The sequence below is a fragment of the Marmota flaviventris genome, chromosome 20 (genome assembly GCF_047511675.1).
Source record: "Marmota flaviventris isolate mMarFla1 chromosome 20, mMarFla1.hap1, whole genome shotgun sequence".
In the NCBI taxonomy this organism is placed as follows: Eukaryota; Metazoa; Chordata; class Mammalia; order Rodentia; family Sciuridae; genus Marmota; species Marmota flaviventris.
In genome coordinates, this window is record NC_092517.1 from 15622341 (window position 1) to 15642510 (window position 20170).

At 50.3% G+C, this 20170-nt stretch overlaps 1 protein-coding gene across 1 annotated transcript; it reads left to right on the plus strand.

The window, feature by feature from the left end:
• The first annotated feature begins 2292 nt into the window (after positions 1 to 2292).
• On the plus strand, positions 2293 to 19089 carry Slc6a1 (solute carrier family 6 member 1). Its single transcript, XM_027931944.2, has 14 exons — positions 2293 to 2530; positions 3251 to 3382; positions 3783 to 3883; positions 5362 to 5471; positions 7981 to 8113; positions 11037 to 11171; positions 11529 to 11632; positions 12010 to 12134; positions 13092 to 13204; positions 13579 to 13710; positions 14919 to 15021; positions 15873 to 15973; positions 16730 to 16897; positions 18985 to 19089. Exons 1-14 carry the CDS (start codon positions 2293 to 2295, stop codon positions 19087 to 19089), a joined length of 1800 nt encoding a protein of 599 aa, XP_027787745.1.
• Positions 19090 to 20170: the final 1081 nt, after the last annotated feature.

Sequence of the window (20170 nt, forward strand, 5' to 3'; positions counted from 1 at the left end):
GTTTGGTAATGGGTACTGCATGTGAGGGGCTGGAGGGTGAGTGCACAGAAAACTGGGGGTCCCCTTTGGGGCAGAGCCAAGGGGAGGAGGCCATCTGGGTCAGGACACAAGGCCAAGGGCCCGCAGCACACATTGCTTTGGCTCAACTACATCTGAGAATCCACAGGGCAGTGCTTCCTCCACGTGTTGCAATCGGTTCCGAGGGTTCCATAAGTTTATTTTGCCATTTTATTAATTAAATTAGATGGTTGCCGGGTGTGGTGGCGGCACATGCCTGTAATCCCAGCAGCTTGAGAGGCTGAGGCGGGAGGATCTCAAGTTCAAAGCCAGCCTTGGTAAAAGTAAGGTGCTAAGCAACTCAGTGAGACCCTGTCTCTAAATAAAATACAAAATAGGGCTGGGGAGGTGGCTCTCTGGGCAAGTGCCCATGACTTCAATCCCTGGTACTAAAACCCAACAATGACAAAAACAAAACCCACTTCTTTGGAACATTCTAGAAAAGCTCAAAGAAGAAAACCAAAAAATTACTCAAAACTGAATCACTGTTGACATCTTTGGGTATATCCTGCCAGTATGGTTATTTTTGTTTGTTTTAATGAGCAGATCTTGTGCGAGGGTAGGGGAGGGCAAAAACAGGATATTTAAGAAAATAAGTTTTCAAAATCTGCTTATCTCATTCCACAACACTGTCCCCCATGTTCTTACATGCTCTTGTATAACATTTCTGCAAATTCTGGATGGAGGATAGAGAAAAATATCAGCTAGGTTAAACTTTAAGCTGGGCGCCATGGCACATGCCTGTAATCCCAGCGGCTGGGGAGGCTGAGGCAGGAGGATTACAGGTTTGAGGCCAGCCTCAGCAACATAGGAGCAATCTAGTGAGACCCTGTCTCAAAATAAAGAATAAACAGGGCTGGGGATGTGGCTCAGTGGTTGAGTGTCCCTGGGTTCAATCCCTGGTACAAAAAAAAAAAAAAAAAAAAAAGTTAGATTAAACTTTTTATATATTAAAAAAGAAATACAAATACCAGCTACATTCATTGTCTCCTAGTGGGGCCTGAGGACCTGCAGCCTCCTTGTTGGTTTCTCTTTTCCTTCTGATAAAATTATGGAACATCTTCCTCACACGCCCTCGCGCCCACCTCCACGGCTGTCCTATGTCCTGCATGTTCCCAGCACACTGTGGGCCAGTTCCATGCTGCAGTCCCCTGGCTGGGGACGCTCCGCAGACACATGCACAGCCCAGATCTCCTGGCAGCATCCTGTCCCCTGGCTACCCTCTGCCTGAAGCTACCCTCAGCCCTGCCTGTGCCTTCACCCTCTCTCCTCTCCCCCATCTTCTTTGCTTTGCAGGTTTTCTCCAGCAGAGGGAGCCATTTGGATCTGACCCACCATAAAAAACCACCAGGTAAAGTCCACCCACCCAGCCAGGCAGGGGAATGACACCCTCGCAGCCAGAAAAGCTCATTTTTTTTTCACCACAACTTTGCTAGCCAGAGAGATTTGACCCCGTTTTCTAGGTGGGGAAACTGAGGATCAGAGCCATCAAGAAAAGCATGCAATGGGAGTATTGAGTAAAAGTACTAAGTCACAGTACTCCAGCGGGGTCAGGCAGACAGGAGATTGGAACTCAGGACTGGTCTGAGTCTGGTTTTGTACTCCTGTCCTCTACCCCATGGTCCCTTTGAATTTAAAGAAATGGGAAGGGTGCAGAGTGTGGGTAGAACACTGTGGGGATGACCAGGGGCTAAAAAATCTCATCGAAGCTAGTGGTCCTTTCTCAGTTGAGAGACAGAGACTGGGCCTCCTGTGTAGAAATCTTTTCTTGCAGACTTTCTTGAAAGTACAGATCAGGGCTTCTCCACAACCCAGCAGAGGATGTATTATTGTTATCCTTATTTTGAAAGCTAGGGAGAGTGGGGCACAGAGAGGTTGACAAGTTTACTCAAAGTCACACAGCTCAGAAGCAGTAAAGTGGATTGTGCACAGGTCTCAGCACCTCCAGACCCCACCACTCCCCCACCACCTGCAGCCAGGACACCTCTGCATGCAGCCCCAGCGGGAGCTCCTCCTCTGCTTGCCCTGAACACCGTGACCTTGTGGCAGAACAAATCCCCTAATGGCATCTTTGGAGGCCAAGATGAGGATCTTATCACTGAATCTTATCACTTTTCTTTGCTTGAAAACCCCCCCCCCCCAGAGTAACCTTCAGCCGCAAAGCTGTTGTCCACGTGGACCGGAGCCGACATCGCACGTCCATCCGCCAGGACCCCCGTGTCCAGATTCAGAGACATGGCCACTAATGGCAGCAAGCTGGCAGATGGGCAGATCTCCACGGAAGTCAGCGAGGCCCCCATGGCCAACGACAAGCCCAAGACCCTGGTGGTGAAGGTGCAGAAGAAGGCTGGGGACCTTCCCGACCGGGACACGTGGAAGGGCCGCTTCGACTTCCTCATGTCCTGCGTGGGCTATGCCATCGGCCTGGGCAATGTCTGGAGGTTCCCCTATCTCTGCGGGAAAAATGGTGGCGGTAGGTGGAGGCCTGGGGATCTCCCAGCTGGGACGGGACCCACAAGACAGGGTCCCGCTTAGGCATTTTCTGGGTTATTCTTAGCGGGAAAGGCTCCCTGAAGAATCCAAATCCTGAAGAATCCTATTTCTTGCTTCATGACATCTAAAGTCCATCTTTTTTTTTTTTTTTCTTTTTGGTACTAGGAATCGAACCCAGGTGTCCTTTACTACTAAGCTACATTCCAATCCCTTTTAATTAATTTATTATTTTTAAAATTTTGCAACAGGGCCTCGCTAAGTTGCTGAGGCTGGCCTCCAACTTGGGATCCTCCTGCCTCAGCCTCCTGAGCTGCTGGGATCACAGACATGTGCCTACCCTGCCTTGCCCTCATCTCTCTCTCTCTCATTTTTTTTTTTAATTTTAGCTGTAGATGGACACAATAACTTTATCTTGTTTATTTATTTTTTTATGTGGTGCTGAGCATTGAGCCCAGTGCCTCACACGTGCTAGGCAAGGGCTCTACCACGGAGCCACCACCCCAGCCCCCCTCATCTTTTAATTTTGAAAAGAACAGGGATATATTTTGAGCAAAGGACACCCCTTAGCTTCCGGGTGGCTTTGGATGCTGCTTTGGAGGCAGCATGACCTCATGCTCCCTGGTCCATGACCTCATGCTCCCTCTGAGACGGGTTCCCCAAAGCCTCAGGGCCATGAGCGTGCGTCTTCTCCATTCCGCAGGGGCCTTTCTCATTCCCTACTTCCTGACGCTTATCTTCGCGGGGGTCCCCCTCTTCCTGTTGGAGTGCTCCCTGGGCCAGTACACATCCATCGGGGGCCTGGGCGTGTGGAAGCTGGCCCCCATGTTCAAGGGTGAGTGTGCGGAGCAGGGCGCTGGGGACGTGGCTTTGCCCCTGCCTGCAGCCTATGGGAAACCCGGGGCTGCCAACACCCCCAGCCCCTCTGCCAAGAGGGAGCTGCTCTGGGCACATCTGAGCAGAGTGGTGTCCATGGCAAGGGGCCTAGTGACACCTGATATCACTTATGGAACATGTGCTTACCATGCCTTGGATCCCACCTGCCGCCAGCCTGGACCGGGCCCTGGCATGGGTACATGTGACCTCCCGCCAGTCACTGCCTGTCTTCTAGCCTCAGTGTCCCCCATAAGGCCCAACTCCAAGGTCAATGATGTCCCCCGTGCTGTGGAACAGGCCGGGCAGCGGCTGTCAGGACTGTACGCAGTGGAGGTGGTGACCATGTCTTCTGTCCCCAGGTGTGGGACTTGCCGCCGCCGTACTGTCCTTCTGGCTGAACATCTACTACATCGTCATCATCTCCTGGGCCATCTACTACCTGTACAACTCCTTCACCACGGTGAGTGGTCCCTTTCGCCTCCGCCTCCCGCAGGGGACCAGACCCCAAGCGCATCCTCTGTCCACTGGGACCACCCACCATTCTGCAGGCAGAGCCATTCCTCAAGGGGTCAAGGGAGTGATTTGGCTTCTGCAGCCCACGTCCTCCCTGCAGTGGTGAAGCACTGGGCACTGAGCACCTTCTCCGGCCAGGCGCTTCATGGGGGCCAACATCGAATCCGCCAGACACACCCCCAAAGAATTGGTAACAGAGTCACAAAAGAGACCCAGAGAAGTGTCTCTACACCCCAGTTCTCAGCAGCGTTATCCCAGCAGCCAGCAGGAGGGAGCAACCCACCTGTCCATCAGTGACGAACAAGGGAACAAAATGTAGCCCTTCTGTTCAGTGGGAATAGCAGGCAGCCTTTTTTAAATATTAAGGGAATTCTGACACCTGCTCCAAGATGAGCCTTCAGGATGGTATATTAAGTGAAAGAAGCCATCACCAAGGGACAAATGCTGTCTGATTCCCCTTATCTGAGGTCCGTAGTGTCATCACACACGTAGATTTGAAAAGTAGGATGGATGCTGCCAGGAACTGGGGAAGGGAATGGGGACTTCACTGTACAATGGGGACAGTTTCAGTTTTACAAGATGAAAAGAATTCTGGAGATGGGTGGTGGTGACGGTAGCACAATATTTTGGATGTATTTAATGTCACTGCACTTAAAATGATCATGATGGGCCAAGTGCAGTGGAGCACACCTGTCACCCCAGCGGCTGGGGAGGCTGAGGCAGAAGAATCACTAGTTGGAGGCCAGCCTCAGCAATCCAGCAAGGCCCTAAGCAACTCGGCGAGACCCTGTCTCTAAATAAAATATAAAAAGGGCTGGGGATGAGGCTCAGTGGTTAAGCATCTCTGGGTTCAATCCCCAGTACTAAAAATGAAAAAGAAAGAAATCATCAACATGGAATATAATATTCTGTGACATGTATTTTACCACAGAAGTTGGGAAAAAAAAAACCCAAACTGAACCCACAGCATTAGGTTGTTGTGAAGGTTAAGAAGCAAATACTTGCCAAGTGCCTAGAGCCAGGCCTAGCAGAGAGCAAGTGCTGTGTTCTCATTGTCACCATGCAGAGAATCAAATAGAGAGGTCTTCTGCCCAAGGTCACATAGCTGGGAAGTGACTTCAGGGTGGACACAGCAACTTGACAGTATAGCTCTGAAGGCTGGTTCTCAGAGTAAGCAGAGTGAGGTTGAGATTTGGGCTCTGACACTTAGTAGCTGTGTGATCTCAAGCAAATTGCTGCCCCTCTCTGATCTAACAAATGGGAATCACAGGGCTAACCTGCCTCCCAGAGCTGCTGAGAAGGAGAGGTGGGATGATGGCTCTGAGGAGGCTCAGGGGACAGTTGAGGGTGGATAGGGTGAGCAGGACCCTTTTGCTAGCCCTCGGGGGCTTATCGAGATTTGTCCTCATGACTCTGTCCTTGCAGACATTGCCCTGGAAACAGTGTGACAACCCCTGGAACACGGACCGCTGTTTCTCTAACTACAGCATGGTCAACACCACCAACATGACCAGCGCCGTGGTGGAGTTCTGGGAGTGAGTATGGGACCATCCATGGGGGACAGGGAGGGCAGGTTGGCAGGGCCTTGCAGCAAAGGCACCCTCCGAAGAGTAATGCAAGCCGGATGCGGTGGTGCACGCCTGTCATCTCAGTACCTCGGGAGGCTGAGGCAGGAAGATCGCAAGTTCAAAGCCAGCCTCAGCAAAAGTGAGGCTCTAGGAACTCAGCGAGACCCTGTCTCTAAATAAAATACAAAAAAGGGCTGGGGATGGGGCTCAGTGGTTAAGCGCCCCTGGGTTCAATCCTTGGGACCCCAGCCCCACAAAAAAAATAGAGTTATGCAGGAACCGGGTGACAGGGGTATTTCCATAGGTGTGGACAGGGCACAGGGAGCTCAAGCTATTTCTTCCTCTAGAGGGCACCAGACTGTGAAGGGGCCACTTCACATGACCAATGGCCTCCAGCAGAAAACCCCTTACTGGACAAAGCCACAGTACAGTAGGGAGGGTAACTCCCCTGGTCTCTCTCTCCTCCTGTCCCCCCCCATCTCCTGCCAGGGCCTCCCCTTCATCAACCCAATCAGAAACTTGAGTGCAACGGGACACCCCCCCCCCCCCGGCACAGTGTAGCAGTCAGCCTCTTGGGGCACAGTGCAGGGCAGAGAAGATCAGAGAGTGTGGATGCAGAGGGCTAAATGGAAGGGAATGACCCACCTAGCCCAAAGGGTCACCTGGAGAGGTTGGCAACCCCTGGGTTCATCTCTTTTTTTATGTATATATTTTTTAGTTGTAGATGAACACAATACTTATATTTTATTTTATTTTTATGTGGTGCTGAGGATCGAACCCAGGGCCTCACACATGCTAGGCAAGTGCTCTACCACTGAGCCACCACCCCAGCCCTGGGTTCATCTCTTTGGCATAAAGGAAGCCCCTGTGATGGGCATCTTTGAAGGATCTGGGAGCAACCCAGAAGGTTCTGGAACGTCGGGGATAAGCTATTCCCAGCAGGTGTGGTCAGAACAAGCAATGCCTAGTCTCTTTTTTTAAAAAAATATTTTATTTTTTAGTTGTAGTTGGACACAATACCTTTATTTTATTTTTATGTGGTGCTGAGGATCGAACCCAGGGCCTCGCACATGCTAGGCGAGCGCTCTGCCACTGAGCCACCGCCCCAGACCAATGCCTAGTCTCTTTGCCGTGTGATGTCCTTGAGAATCACTTTCCTTATGAATAAAAACCCAGTTCTGCTCTGCCTGGTCCTGCTCACCAGCATCTCCCACGTGGCGGTCTCTCAGACACGTTTGTGGGCTTCATTCCAATGCTGGTGATGAGAATCCATCAGGGCCGAGTCCCAGTTCCCCAGATGTTGGAGACTGAACACCCCAAGAAATGCCTAGGCAAGCGTGGAAAGTAAGTTTTATTTGAAGGAGAGAATAGAGATAGACTTTTCCGCAGTAAAGGGACCCCAGAGCTGGGTGTCCTGCCTCTTTTATAGGTTTTAGATTTCCTTTGTCCTCATGTCCTTTCTCTAGTGACCAACAGGTGGGCCAAAAGGTGAGGAAGGAAGCCTTTTAGGGCTACCTTTCCATGTCTGCCCAAACAGGCAGGAAAGGAGCCACACAGGAGGTACTGCATTAACTCATTAACGACTTCTTGGGAGGAACAGTAGGCAGGTAACCTTGGCAACAGGTGGAAGAGGAGAGGGAAGGGCTCTGGAGGTATTAGCATTTGATTTCTTTTCTTTTCCAACCAGCCCCCATCTCCCCTGTCTGACCCAATCATTTATAAATGTACACTGATTATCCTTTTGTCCCCCGATTTCAATTCTACCTTTTATTCCTTAAACATTTCTTGAGTACCTACTATGTGCCAATGTGATCGTAGACCCAGGTACGCAAACAGGCAACAGCAGTGTCAGGTGATGGGGCCATGGGGGGGGACACACAGAAAAGCAGCTGGACCCATCTTGGTGCTGGTGAGGCAGGTGCAGGCAGAGAACAGAGTGGGCCAGGAGGTGCAGAGAGGAGGCTGAGTACAGATGGGAATTCAGCCTGATGGGGGTTGGAGGGAGCTGTTGGTAAGTGTTGAGACCAGAGGGGGAAGCAGGGGTCGGCTCACAAGACCTTGGGTGGCCCTCCAGGGAGTGAGTACTTTATTCTGGGAAACAAAAGGGAGCTCTTCTTTGCAGGATTTTAAGCAGGAAAGTAACACTTGCAGTTTAGAAGGATCCCTGGGGCCACAGTAGTGGCAGAGTGAAAGCAAAGGTTGGGTCCCCCAGGAGGCCACTGTGGCCCCAGGTCCAGGTGAGCAATTATGACTGCTGAACTAAGGCCCCGGCAGGTCCTGCTCTCTTTGACCTCTTCACCAAACAGTGCTTTTCTAGTGATTTCTGTAACAATCTTCATTGTCTCCATCCAAATTGCAGGGATCAGCAGTTATGCACTTTCCCCTGAGAGGATATTGTCTGTGCTCATGCCCTGGGCACTCCAGGGTCCCTCCAGCTCCCTCTGACCCACATGACTTCTCTCTTCTGTTCCACCAGGCGCAACATGCACCAGATGACAGACGGGCTGGATAAGCCAGGTCAGATCCGCTGGCCGCTAGCCATCACCCTGGCCATTGCCTGGGTTCTTGTGTATTTTTGTATTTGGAAGGGTGTCGGCTGGACCGGAAAGGTAGGGGATGTGGGTGCAAAGAGGGGATGGAGGGACGGGACTGGAGAGGATCGCTCTCTGGGGCTCAGTCTCCTCTGTGGAATGAGAACTATAAGATCCCCTACCTTCTAGATCAATTGTGAGCATTGAAAGCAGAGATGCAAGTCAGGCCCTAGTACAGCGTCAGCCTCACCCTGAGTCCCATGAGATTCCAGTGGGACTGGTGGCCATCACAAAACAGGAGAGAAATGTTGCTCAAGGACTACTGAACACACTTTTCCTGAGCATCTACTTTGTGCCAAGCCTTGTGCTCGGTGCTGGAGCCTCAGAGATAAGAAGTTCACATTCTGACTCAGGGATGGATAGATGAATAGTTAACGACTAAGGCTCTGTATTCTAGTTGTGAGTTTGGATTCTGACTTGGTTATCCTGTGGGCCCTGTGACCTCAGGCAAAACACGTTACCTCTCTGAAACTCAATTTCCTGTTCTGTAAAATTGAGCTAATAACGATGCCCATCGATTGGTTTGTTTCGAGAATCAAAGGAGCCGGTGATTCTGCAGAGCAAAATCTCCAACAAAGGAGATTGTCATTCATTTTGTTTTATAAGAATTTTTGTTTATCAAGAATTTAACCTTTATTTTATTTGTTGTTGTTGTTATTTATGTGGTGCTGAGGATCGAACCCAGGGCCTCACCAGTGCTAGGCAAGTGTTCTACCATTGAACCACAACCCCAGCCCCCCAGTATCACTTTAAGAAGCAAAATAGAGTAGAGTTTGAAGGCTTTGGAAGAGAGTTTGAATCTCAATTCCCCTGCTTTTAGCTCTGTGCTCTTGGGCAAGTTATTTGACCTCTCTGAACCTCTGTCTCCTCCCCTATTAAAATGGTCCCAATAACAGTATCTTACAAGGTTGTTACAAAGGGGGCTAATTTGTGCAGAATGTTCATTTGACACATAGTATTAACTATAATCATTTGGAGGTGGTATCAAGGATTCTGCAGTAGCGCTGAGGATATGGCTCAGTGGTAGACTGCTTGCCCAAATGTATTCCTGTTTTCCTGTACATTAGAAGACTGTACTTTTGGGGGATAGAGAGTAGGGCCTCCTAGCTGCATCTTTTGGAGGTGTCATCAATATGCATTTATTAAATGCTTACTGTGTGCCTGGCTGCATGTTGAACATAGAAGACACAGGGAAGTACTAGGTCGAGCCAACGTATTTTAAGCAGGTTGTATGTCCTCATACAATCAAAATTTCTGAGTAGCAAGCGTGATTATACCCATTTTCCAAAGAAGACAAAGTGAGGCTCAGAGAGGATAAGACATTGACCCAAAGTCCCACAGCCTGTAGGTAATACAGATGATTCTGAATTCCCCTTTGCCTAACTCAAAGTGCAGTGGTTTTTCTAGAGGGTCAAGATTGCCTTTCCTAATCCTGAAGGATCCTAGAGTCAAATCAGGGAGATGAAAGTAGTTAAAAAAAAAAAAAAAAAGCATGCTGGCATGGAAATAGGGGAGACTCTGAGATCCAAAGGTCATTGAACTTGAAAATTGCTCTTCTATACTAGTGAGCTAAGAAATGCAATTTCACACAGCATCAGCCTTTTGATGACCAAACTGACAAAATAATAATTTTTAATATTGCTCTACTTAGGGCAGGCACTGCCAGGAAGCCTCGGTAATGCTGAATAGAATTCCATTTCCAGAACCAGTCGGGCAAGAGGGATCAAGAGACTTAGAGAAGCATATTCCTTTTCATCAGTGATCTCACTGCTAGAAATATTTCCCAAGAGTGGTGTAATAATTTTGTAAATCAAGATTCATATACAGAGATGTTCCATGTGGTATTTAGATTCACATAAAATTGGAAATAGCCTAAATGGTAACATCAGGGGTGGGAGGAGGACTTAAAAATAGATAGATTTCCCCAGGGACTACTTTCTATAATGAACAATCATATTGTTCATGAAAGAGTGAAAATCTATTTAGTAAACAAAACCGTATGTACTGTGGTTTTCAACCTTAAGCCTGTTAAGCAAATAGACTACTGCAAAATTTGAGTCTCGTTTTGTAAGAAAATGTAAACAGGGGCAGGATTTGTGGCTCAGTGGTAGAGCGTTTGCCTAGCATGCCTGAGGCACTGGGTTCAATGCTGGGCACCACATAAAATAAAAATAAAATAAAAATAAAACAAATAAAATAAAGGTATTGTGTCCATCTACAACTAAAAAAGAATTAAAAAGAAAATGTAAACAGACATGCCTAGAGGAGTCTCACAGGAGGAACACTAGAATGTTAACATCCATGCTGCTACATAATTGTCAGACACTTATAGAGTGTCTACTGTATACCATGGACTTTCCTAAGTATTTGAAGAGCAGAGAGGTGAAAATATAAGTCCTATCTCTCATGTAACTTTTATTCTTGGAGCTGTTGAAGGCAGTGTGTGTGTGTGTGTGTGTGTGTGTGTGTGAGTGATTTAAAAATGTTCCCAACAGCTGGGCATGGTGGCCCCTGCCTGTAATCCCCAGCGGTTCAGGAGGCTGAGGCAGGAGGATCACGAGTTCAAAGTCAGCCTCCGTAAGGGCGAGGCACCAAGCAACTCAGGGAGACCCTGTCTCTAAATAAAATACAAAATAGGGCTGGCAGGTGGCTCAGTGGTCGAGTGCCCCTGAATTCAATCCCTGGTACCTTCCCCAGCACCTCTTCCCTGCAAATGTTCCTAAGAAGAAGGGGAAAACTAGGTACTGAGCTGATTGGTTCAGAAGGTGAGGAAGGGCTTCAGAAAAGTGGCCAAGCAGAGCAGGTTAGGAATCCAGGAGGGCTTCCTGGAAGAAGAACTGGATCCAAAGCCCAGAGCTAGGATAGGTCCCCATGTAGACAAAGTGAGGCAAAGCGCTGGAGCATTGGAGCAAGTGCGACCGGCCACTCCCTCTCCTCGCAGGTGGTCTACTTCTCCGCCACGTACCCCTACATCATGCTTATCATTCTGTTTTTCCGTGGAGTGACGCTGCCCGGGGCCAAGGAGGGCATCCTTTTCTACATCACCCCCAACTTCCGCAAGCTGTCGGACTCCGAGGTGAGCTTCACTCCCTACGGGGGTACCCTGGAAGGCACAGCCCAGGTTAAGAGTAAACTCGAGTCCTGAACCTCCACTTGTAAGTTACTGTCCCTCTCTGATGCACGCATGCAAACTGGGGTCGTTGTTAGATAGCGCTGGTTGGTGAGCACTTTGAAAAAGTCCCCAAGGGGCTGGGGTGGTGGCTCAGTGGCAGAGCGCTTGCCTGGCATGTGTGAGGCACTGGGTCCGATTCTCAGCACCACACATACCAAAAAAAAAAAAAAAAAAAAGTCCATAAAAACTTAGAAAAATAAAAAGACCCCAGGGGGCTGTGGCTGTAATACAGTGGATCATTTTTGATCGTTCTGCCCATAGGTGTGGCTGGATGCAGCTACCCAGATCTTCTTCTCCTACGGGCTGGGCCTGGGATCCCTGATCGCCCTTGGAAGCTACAATTCTTTCCACAACAACGTCTACAGGTGCAAACCCCTTCCTTCCCGGCCACACCCCTTTATCACCACGCCCACCCGTGACCACGCCCACCTGTGGCCACGGCCGCCTGTGGCCACGCCCCCTGGTGGTCCCCTGTTAGGTCCCTCTCTGACCTCATGCCCTCTCAGTTATTTTCTGATACACTCCCTCATGGTCACCTGTTCCAGCTTCTACCTTTCCCTGACCCTTCTGGCTGCGCCCTACCCTGGCTTGCTCTGGGACCTAAGATTCTGGGGCTCACCCTAACCTGTAGACACCCTCCCAGGTACCCTCCTCCCAGCCACGCTCCTGAATAATGGCTGCCCACTAGCTCCGCCTTCTTGACAGCCCCGCCCTCCCTGACCCCGCCCCTCCCTCTCTCCAGGGACTCCATCATCGTGTGCTGCATCAATTCGTGCACCAGCATGTTCGCCGGATTTGTCATCTTCTCCATCGTGGGCTTCATGGCTCATGTCACCAAGAGGTCCATTGCTGATGTGGCGGCCTCAGGTCAGCGACACCCCGTGGAGGGCCCCGGTTGCTGGGGAAGGAGAAAGCTAACCCCCCTGGCATGTGCGGTCATCAGGAATATACATTTGTGTCCACCTGGAACGTGATTCCTTCCATGATACAGAATCCCCCAAATTCATGCCTTTGTCCTGGCTTCAAAAATATTCTCACCACGTGGGCTGTACCCACCCTGCTCTCCACACCATTGTCAATGACAAGGGCCAGAGGAAAGTCGCCACCTGATTCCCTGTGCAAGCAGTCCTCAGGAGGGACTGACTCACTGTGTGCACTGCAGAGGCCCTTGAGACTCAGAGAGGTGACACACATAACTTGTCCCTTAGAGAACTAGGTTGGTCATGTGGGAGGGAACAGTTCCCAGCTGGGGTTCTAATCTCCCCTACAAGGGCAGCTCCCATCTTATGACTCTGGAACTCTCCGTTCACCACCATTTCCGCCCCACTCTCAGAGCCAGACACAGAGAGATTAGTCTTTTACCTGCTCATTCCAAGATTTCCCCCTGAACTATTATACTCAAATACAATATGTCCCTACCAGACCTCCCCAGCCTTCTCCACCCCTGTGTTCCCCATCCCAGAGGGGTCCCCCATCCAGTGCCCAGGCCAGAAACTCAGCATCACCCCTGATCTTCACCCCACAAGCTAGCCCATACCAGTACCACTCCTACACTGTCCTCTGCTCCTATCTCTCCATCTGCACCTCTCTGAACCTACATTATCCCGACTACTGGCCAGATCATTGCAATCCCTCATTGGGATGATGGTGACGGCTTCTTACCAATCTTGATGGACCACAAATTTGGATCGCCTACTCTGTTTCCTAAGTGGCTGATGACACTCACTGAGAAAATGAACTGAAATAAAGCTGGGAGAGCGGATGGTATGTGGGTACACCATAGGTGCTCAATACCCTTTGTCTGGCTTGCTCTTTCCCCCACAGGCCCTGGGCTGGCATTCCTGGCATACCCGGAAGCAGTGACCCAGCTGCCCATTTCTCCCCTCTGGGCCATCCTCTTCTTCTCCATGCTACTGATGTTGGGCATCGACAGCCAGGTGAGGGCTCCCCCTTCAAGCACCCTCCCACCCCCAGCCTCCTTAGTCCAGGAAAAAGTAGAGAAAGGAGGCCACCCTTCAGCCCCTCAAGAAGATGACCAAGAATTCCAGACCCCTAGAATGTTCCACTGTATGATACTTTAGGAAACCACTCGGCCACTCTCCCATTTCCCGGATGGGAAACTGATGCCCAGAGGGACTGTGCTCTCTGAGTTTGCAAAGTGAGCCAGAGGCAAAATCAGGCAGGATCCTGGGGTTATCCTGGCCCTGCTGTCTCTGTGCTGTTGGGCCACTTGTCTTCTCCTCCAGGGACAAACTTTGAGTGTTTGGGGCTTGGGACTGCTGCAGGTAGCTGACCTCTGTTCCCTCTGCAGTTTTGCACCGTGGAGGGCTTCATCACCGCCCTGGTGGACGAGTATCCCAGACTCCTCCGCAACCGCAGAGAGCTCTTCATTGCTGCCGTCTGCGTCATCTCCTACCTGATCGGTCTCTCTAACATCACCCAGGTGAGTTCAGTGGGTTCACCTGATGCACCCCAGAGCTGCCCCAGGGCCTCCATCACCAGCCCAGTCAGTTCCCACCTTCTATCTCTGCACTGTGCTCCAACTGTGCTGAGCAAGGAGTTAGACAGGGCCTCGGGCTGGTGACAGACACAGGCATGGAGCCAGAAAGTATAGGAAAAAGCCACAGAGTGCAGCACCTAACTTGTCCTGGGCACCAGCAACTGTTTCCTGGAGCTGACATGCAAAAGGCCCTCATCAATGAGCCAATCAAGTTGGAGTTAGACCTTTGAGGTTGACACTGCCCAAAGTCTCCTTTCATTGACACTTTTGTTTTTGTATTGATATTCATGAGGAGTGTGCTTTGTATTCCAGGCCCTCCCAGTTTAGTTGGGAGATATACACATAAGAAGTGAATTGTACAATAAATATAAATGCTCTAAAACCATAAGCTCAGCTTCTGGGACTCATTTGTGATCCACAAACGACCCCTGGCTCTAAATACAGTTCTGATCCAGAGTCATTGTTTCCCCATTCCTGCATTCCAAAAAAAAAAAAAATGAGGATAACAGGATAGAGAATGACCGTCAGGCCTGAGAGGGACTCTACTTGGGACAAGGTGATCAGGAGAGGTTGATCAGGTATTTAAATAGTGAGGAAGAGCCAGTCAGAGGAGGATCCGGGGGAAGAAAGCAAAGCATGTGTAAAGGCCAAGAGGTGAGAATGAGCTTGGAAACCTTCATGGAGAGGAAGAAAGTCTGCATAGTGGACCCAGAGGGAGTGAGGGCAGCAGATGGGGTACAAAACTAGACCATGCCAGACCCTGGGGGCATTTGGATTCAATTTGATTTGAATTGATATCTCACTGGTTATTTATGTTATAGCATTATCTTCTTTAAGCCAGAGAAGGTTTTAAGCAGGGAAGAGGCATGATTGATTTTCTCTATGGAAAGATATCTCTGGTCACCAAGTCCCTCATTCTGCCCTCTAGCCCTACCAGAAATAGGGTGTCTCCCTCTACCACCTGGACAATCCCCATAAAGTGAACATTCTCATCCTGTCATGCTTACAGGGCCCTTAGTCCTTGCTCTAATCCACCCTAGAGCTTTCTTGCTGCAGTGTAGCCTAATCCCAGCCTCTTCAGGCTCTGAAGCTGAGTGTCCAGGGTGCTGGGGGGAAAGCGGATCTGCATTCACCCTCTTTTCCTCTTGCAGGGGGGTATTTATGTCTTCAAACTTTTCGATTACTACTCTGCCAGTGGCATGAGCCTGCTGTTCCTCGTGTTCTTTGAATGTGTCTCCATTTCCTGGTTTTACGGTGAGCACCATCCCTCTTCTCTCATTCATTCATTCATTCATTCATTCCTTTTTTCAATCATTTCTCAACAATACAGTTTGAACACCAAATCCCTTTTCCCACAGTAATTTATTTAGTCTTCACAACCATTAACACAGGAGGCCCCCATGTTTAGTAGATTTGAAAAGAACAGCCAAATAAATTCATTTGTAACACAAGCTACATTAATCCTTTTAGTAAAGCCGTGGAAGAAATGGCTGGGAGGGATGTCAGGTGAGAAGAGGGGCATTAGGAGTAGAGAAGATACATTTTCTTTCCTTCTTTATTTTTTTGGTACCAGGGATTGCACCCAGGGGTGCTTAACCCTTGAGCCCTTTTTATATTTTATTTAGAAAGGGCCTCACAAAGTTGTTAAGGCTGGCCTCAAATTTTCAGTCATCCTGCCTCATCCTCCCAAACCACTGAGATAACAGGCTTGTGCCACTGTGCCTGGCTGGAAAACACATTTTCTTTCTTTCTTTTTGGTGGTGCTGGGGATTGAATCCAAGGCCTTGTGCATGCAAGTCAAGCACTCTACCAACTGAGCTCTATCCCCAACCCCTGGAAGACACATTTTCTAAGTATCCTTTTCTTAGTATAAAGCTTCACCGTTCAGGTATCTTGCTTTCTTACTTGCTGTAGGGATTTGGCTGTGGAAAAAATGTTTCAATAACAATAGCGTCAGTTCCATGTTCCAGACAAGGAAACTAAAGCTCAGAGAAGTTAGGTGATTGGCTTCTGGTCACAATGCAAGAAAGTAGTGGAGTTGGGCTTTGAACCTGTGGTCCCGACAGCTCACCCACCCCCTCCTGCCCTTGCTCTGGATATCACAGGTGTCAACCGATTCTATGACAATATCCAAGAGATGGTCGGCTCCAGACCCTGCATCTGGTGGAAACTCTGCTGGTCTTTCTTCACCCCCATCATTGTGGCGGTAAGGACAAGGCTTGACCAGCCCATCAGGATGAGGCTGGCCTGGGTCTGGCGACTACTCGGCTCCACAGAGAAACTTCTGGAGGCAAAGACAGGAGGAAGGGACCCCGGGATCCCTATCCCTTAATAATACTTCTCCCTACCATTTGTTGAGCACCTGCTGTGGGACCTGCTCATGTGACATCCCGTTCACGTCCTCCGTGGAACAGGCATTATTATCTCACTCCACCACGGAGGGAACCGGGGCTCACCCAGCCAGCCTCACTCGGCAACTTAGTGCTGAGGTTGGAAGCAGCTCAGCCTGACCCAGAAGCCCGAGCTCTCGGCACCAGGAAGCCTGTTGCCCTCAGTGACTCTCATTCCCTCCCACAAGGAGGAGGTGACATCCAGGTGGCCTGAAAGAAGCCACCACAGGTCCTTGAAGGGGAGGCTGGGCCACTGTGCCCATGTGTCCTGCACAAGGGCACCCAACCTGTGGCCTGCGGGGAGATGACACCTAACCCTTGCTCTGGAGGGAGGGAACCCCCTTTCTAATGGGTCTTGTCAGAGGAGATGGCTTCCTGCTGGCCTCCCCAGAGAGGTGCATTTTCTATTATGCACAGAGGAATCTTATGTGCCAGCAGTGGCTTTGGGTACAAGACTCCCGGGATGCTGGGCCTTCGTAAGGGTCAGCCTTGGGAGGAGGGTGGAGTGTCTACGGAGACCTTCGTTGTTTGGTCCGGGTGACTGACTGCTCCCTCTCCTCCACCCTCCGCAGGGGGTGTTCATTTTCAGCGCTGTGCAGATGACTCCTCTCACCATGGGAAGCTACGTTTTCCCCAAGTGGGGCCAGGGCGTGGGCTGGCTCATGGCTCTGTCTTCCATGGTCCTCATCCCCGGGTACATGGCCTACATGTTCCTCACCTTAAAGGGCTCCCTGAAGCAGGCAAGTGCTTTCCTACACTTGGAATCCATTGCTAGTCCTCTTCTCCCACTGTGCTGGACACTCCCACTGTCCCAGGCCTTGTGGAACACAAGGTCTAGCTGGGGCGCCCAGGGAAGTCAACAGCCAGTGACATACGAGTGTTAGAGGGGCATCGTTGGGGAATGAAATGGGGAGGAGATGGGAGCAAGTAACCCCGTCTTAGCCCTTCCTAGGTTGAGCAGGATTAGAGAAGCCTTCCTGGAAGAGGGAAGGCGTGAAGATAAGCTAAACTTTGTGATAGAAGCAGAAAGAATGTTTCTAGAAGGGGAAGGGGAGGGAGGAGAAGATAGGAGGCATGTGCAAAGGTCCAGGGGTATAAACTGCATTTGGTGAACTGAAGGGACATCGGTGTAGCAGGAGGAAAGAATGAGGAGGGGTAGAGGGGAGCAGTAAGAGATGAGATTGGAGATGTATGAAAGCCAGGTCAGATCATGAAGGGTTTTGAAAATCAGGACAAGAACTTTAGACTTCATCCTGAGGGTTATGAGGGGCCTGCAGGGGTTTGGAGCAGACGAAGGGTGGGATCAGGTTTATTGGGATGTTTCTCTAGATCTCATTCATGGGATTGATAAATATAGGAAACGTGGTCTGACTCTCATGGAAAGGTACATCGCCCCATCATTATATACCAGTTGAGGATCCCTTATCCAAAATGCTTGGGAATAGAAGTGTTTTGCATTTTAGAGATTTGGGGGGGGGGATCGGATGTTGGGACATCTGCATATATATAATGAGATATCTTGGTGTTGGGACCCAAGTCTAAATGTGAAATTCATATATGTTTCCTATGTACGTATTCATGGACAGAACCTGAAGGTGATTTTGTACAATATTTTTAGTGCACCTCTGCTTTGACTTTGAGCTGTCATATGAATTCAAGTGTGGCATTTTCTTCTTGTTGTGTCACATCAATGCTCCAAAAGCTTCAGGTTTGGGAGCATTTCCGATTTCAGATTTTCGAATGAGCGAAGTGCAACCTGGTCCCTGCTGGGTGGTCTTTGTTGAATGGCATTGAATTCCTGCATGCAGCAAGGCACTGCTGGAGGTGCACAGGGGAAAGAGACACTGGTGGGATACGTGCAGGCAGAGATCACTCCACCAAGGAAGGGGGACGAGCAGACTGTAGAGGGCAGGGCGTCCCCTGCAAGGCCAGGGTCAAGTGGTTCCCCCTTGAAGATGTATTTGCCAATTGCAGCCAGAAGGGGGAGCTCCAAGGCCGAAGGCTTGGGGAAGATGAGTGGTGGGTAGTTGCGTCCAGACTCTGGGCTGCTGGGCCAGCCTCCCCCTTTCACAGATGGAGAAACTGAGGCCCCGACCTGGGAAACTGCTTACCCAGCCTTTGCAGTAAGTTATTAACAGCACCGGGGCATGCAGCCCTTTCTTGGGACTCCAAGTCCAAAGCTTTTGTTTTCCATCATCCGCTGCAGAGCCCCAAAGGTCAGTTGGGTCTTGAAGTGGCAGAGAAGCAGAGGGAGGGCATCAGAGAACGCAGCCCATGCAAAGGCCCGGCGGTGGAAAAGTCAGAGGGTCAGGGAGTCAAAGCTGACAGGGCAGATTCGCAGAGGATGTGTGTAGCAAAGGCAGCCAGGGATTCATCCACTCAGCAAATCTGCAATGTGGTAGACACTGCTGTCAGTGCTGGGGACACTGCCATGAGCAAAAAAAAACAGAAGCTCTGCCCTCATGGAGCTTCTAGTCTAGCAGAGGAAAGATGAACAATCAATAAAATAAGTAGAAATAAGATGGGAGTAAGTACCATGGAGAAAAAATAAAGTAAGTGGGGGGTTAGGTAGTGCAGGACAAGACCTCACTGAGAAGATAAGACACTTGAGCTCAGATCTAAGGAGATAGACGGCAAGCTGTGAAACTATCTGGAAGGAAGAATGTGCCTGGTAGAGGGAGAGTGTGTGCAAAGGCCCTGAGGCAGGAGCATGCCTGGTTTATGTAAAGAACGGTGTGGCTGAAGGATGAGTGAGGGTGGATGGGGAAGAAGGGAGCAACCCATCCCCTACCACCCAGCCTCATACCTCCCTCACTGGTCCCCACAGCGCATCCAGGTGATGATCCAGCCCAGCGAAGACATTGTCCGCCCGGAGAACGGTCCGGAGCAGCCCCAGGCCAGCAGCTCAGCCACCAAAGAGGCCTACATCTAGGGGCGCGGGGCCGCTCGCCGACCCAACACTGTCACCCCCCCCCCAACCTGGTTGAAGGCGACCACCACTTGATGACTGAAGATAACCTTCTATCTCCACCTACCTCAAGTGGCGAGTCCAGATTCCAACACCACACAAAGAGAGGGGAGGTGGGGGGGCAGTCAGACCCCTGGGGGGGCCCTGCCGGGGGCGGGGGCCATGTAACCCAGTGGCTTCCAGCATCCGGCGGGCTGGTGATCTTTCTCCTGGGGGGGGACCCCATAAGCATCAAGCGGTCTGTTGACATTCGTAACTGCCGTGGTAGCTCATTTTTATCCCGCCAGCGAGTGTGACCCTGTGACCCGGCCAGGCCACACACACACACACACACACACACACTCCTGGCTTTTAGTCGTATTCTTGACTGTTTTCTTGCCGAACCCTGTGACTGTTATCTTGGACTTTGCAGGAAGGTCGGATCCGCCAGACACTGCTCTGGACAAAGGACAAGGGCGTTTTGTATACAGTGGGGACTGCCAGGGACAGTTTACTCGAGGTGGCAGGGAGCCCGCAGGGAGCTCTGACTTTTTTTTTTTTTTTTTAATTTTCTCCTTCCCGAGGCAGCTGGACAAAACAACAACCCCCAAAGACCTCAGTCTGTGTGTGTTCCCAGAGCTGTTTCACAAGCAGCACGCATAGCATCCTTTGTTTCCCCCAGGGAATGGACACCTCTGCAGCTCCGTGTCCCTATCCCCATCCTTGCCAGCCCGGGGCCCTTCTGATTGGAGACCATCTAGGCCCAGAAGGGCTTAAAATGCCACAAGCACAATTCCTTTCTTTTGATCGCCATTCCTAAGGAAACTCAGGGCCCCCTGGGGGACATTCCCCAATTGGGATCTCTGGTTTGTCCCAAGCAGCCCAGTTTTTCAGAGCACAAAACCACTGCAGAGTTGAAATCAAGGTGGGCGGTGTGTGTCGGAGGGTCCAGACCATTCCAATTATCCTTCTGTTTCCCTCTTAAACTCTCACTCTCACTGCCAACCCCATTCCAAGCTGCCACCCCCCCACCCCACCCAGTCCCTTTCCTGGAATCTTCTCACTG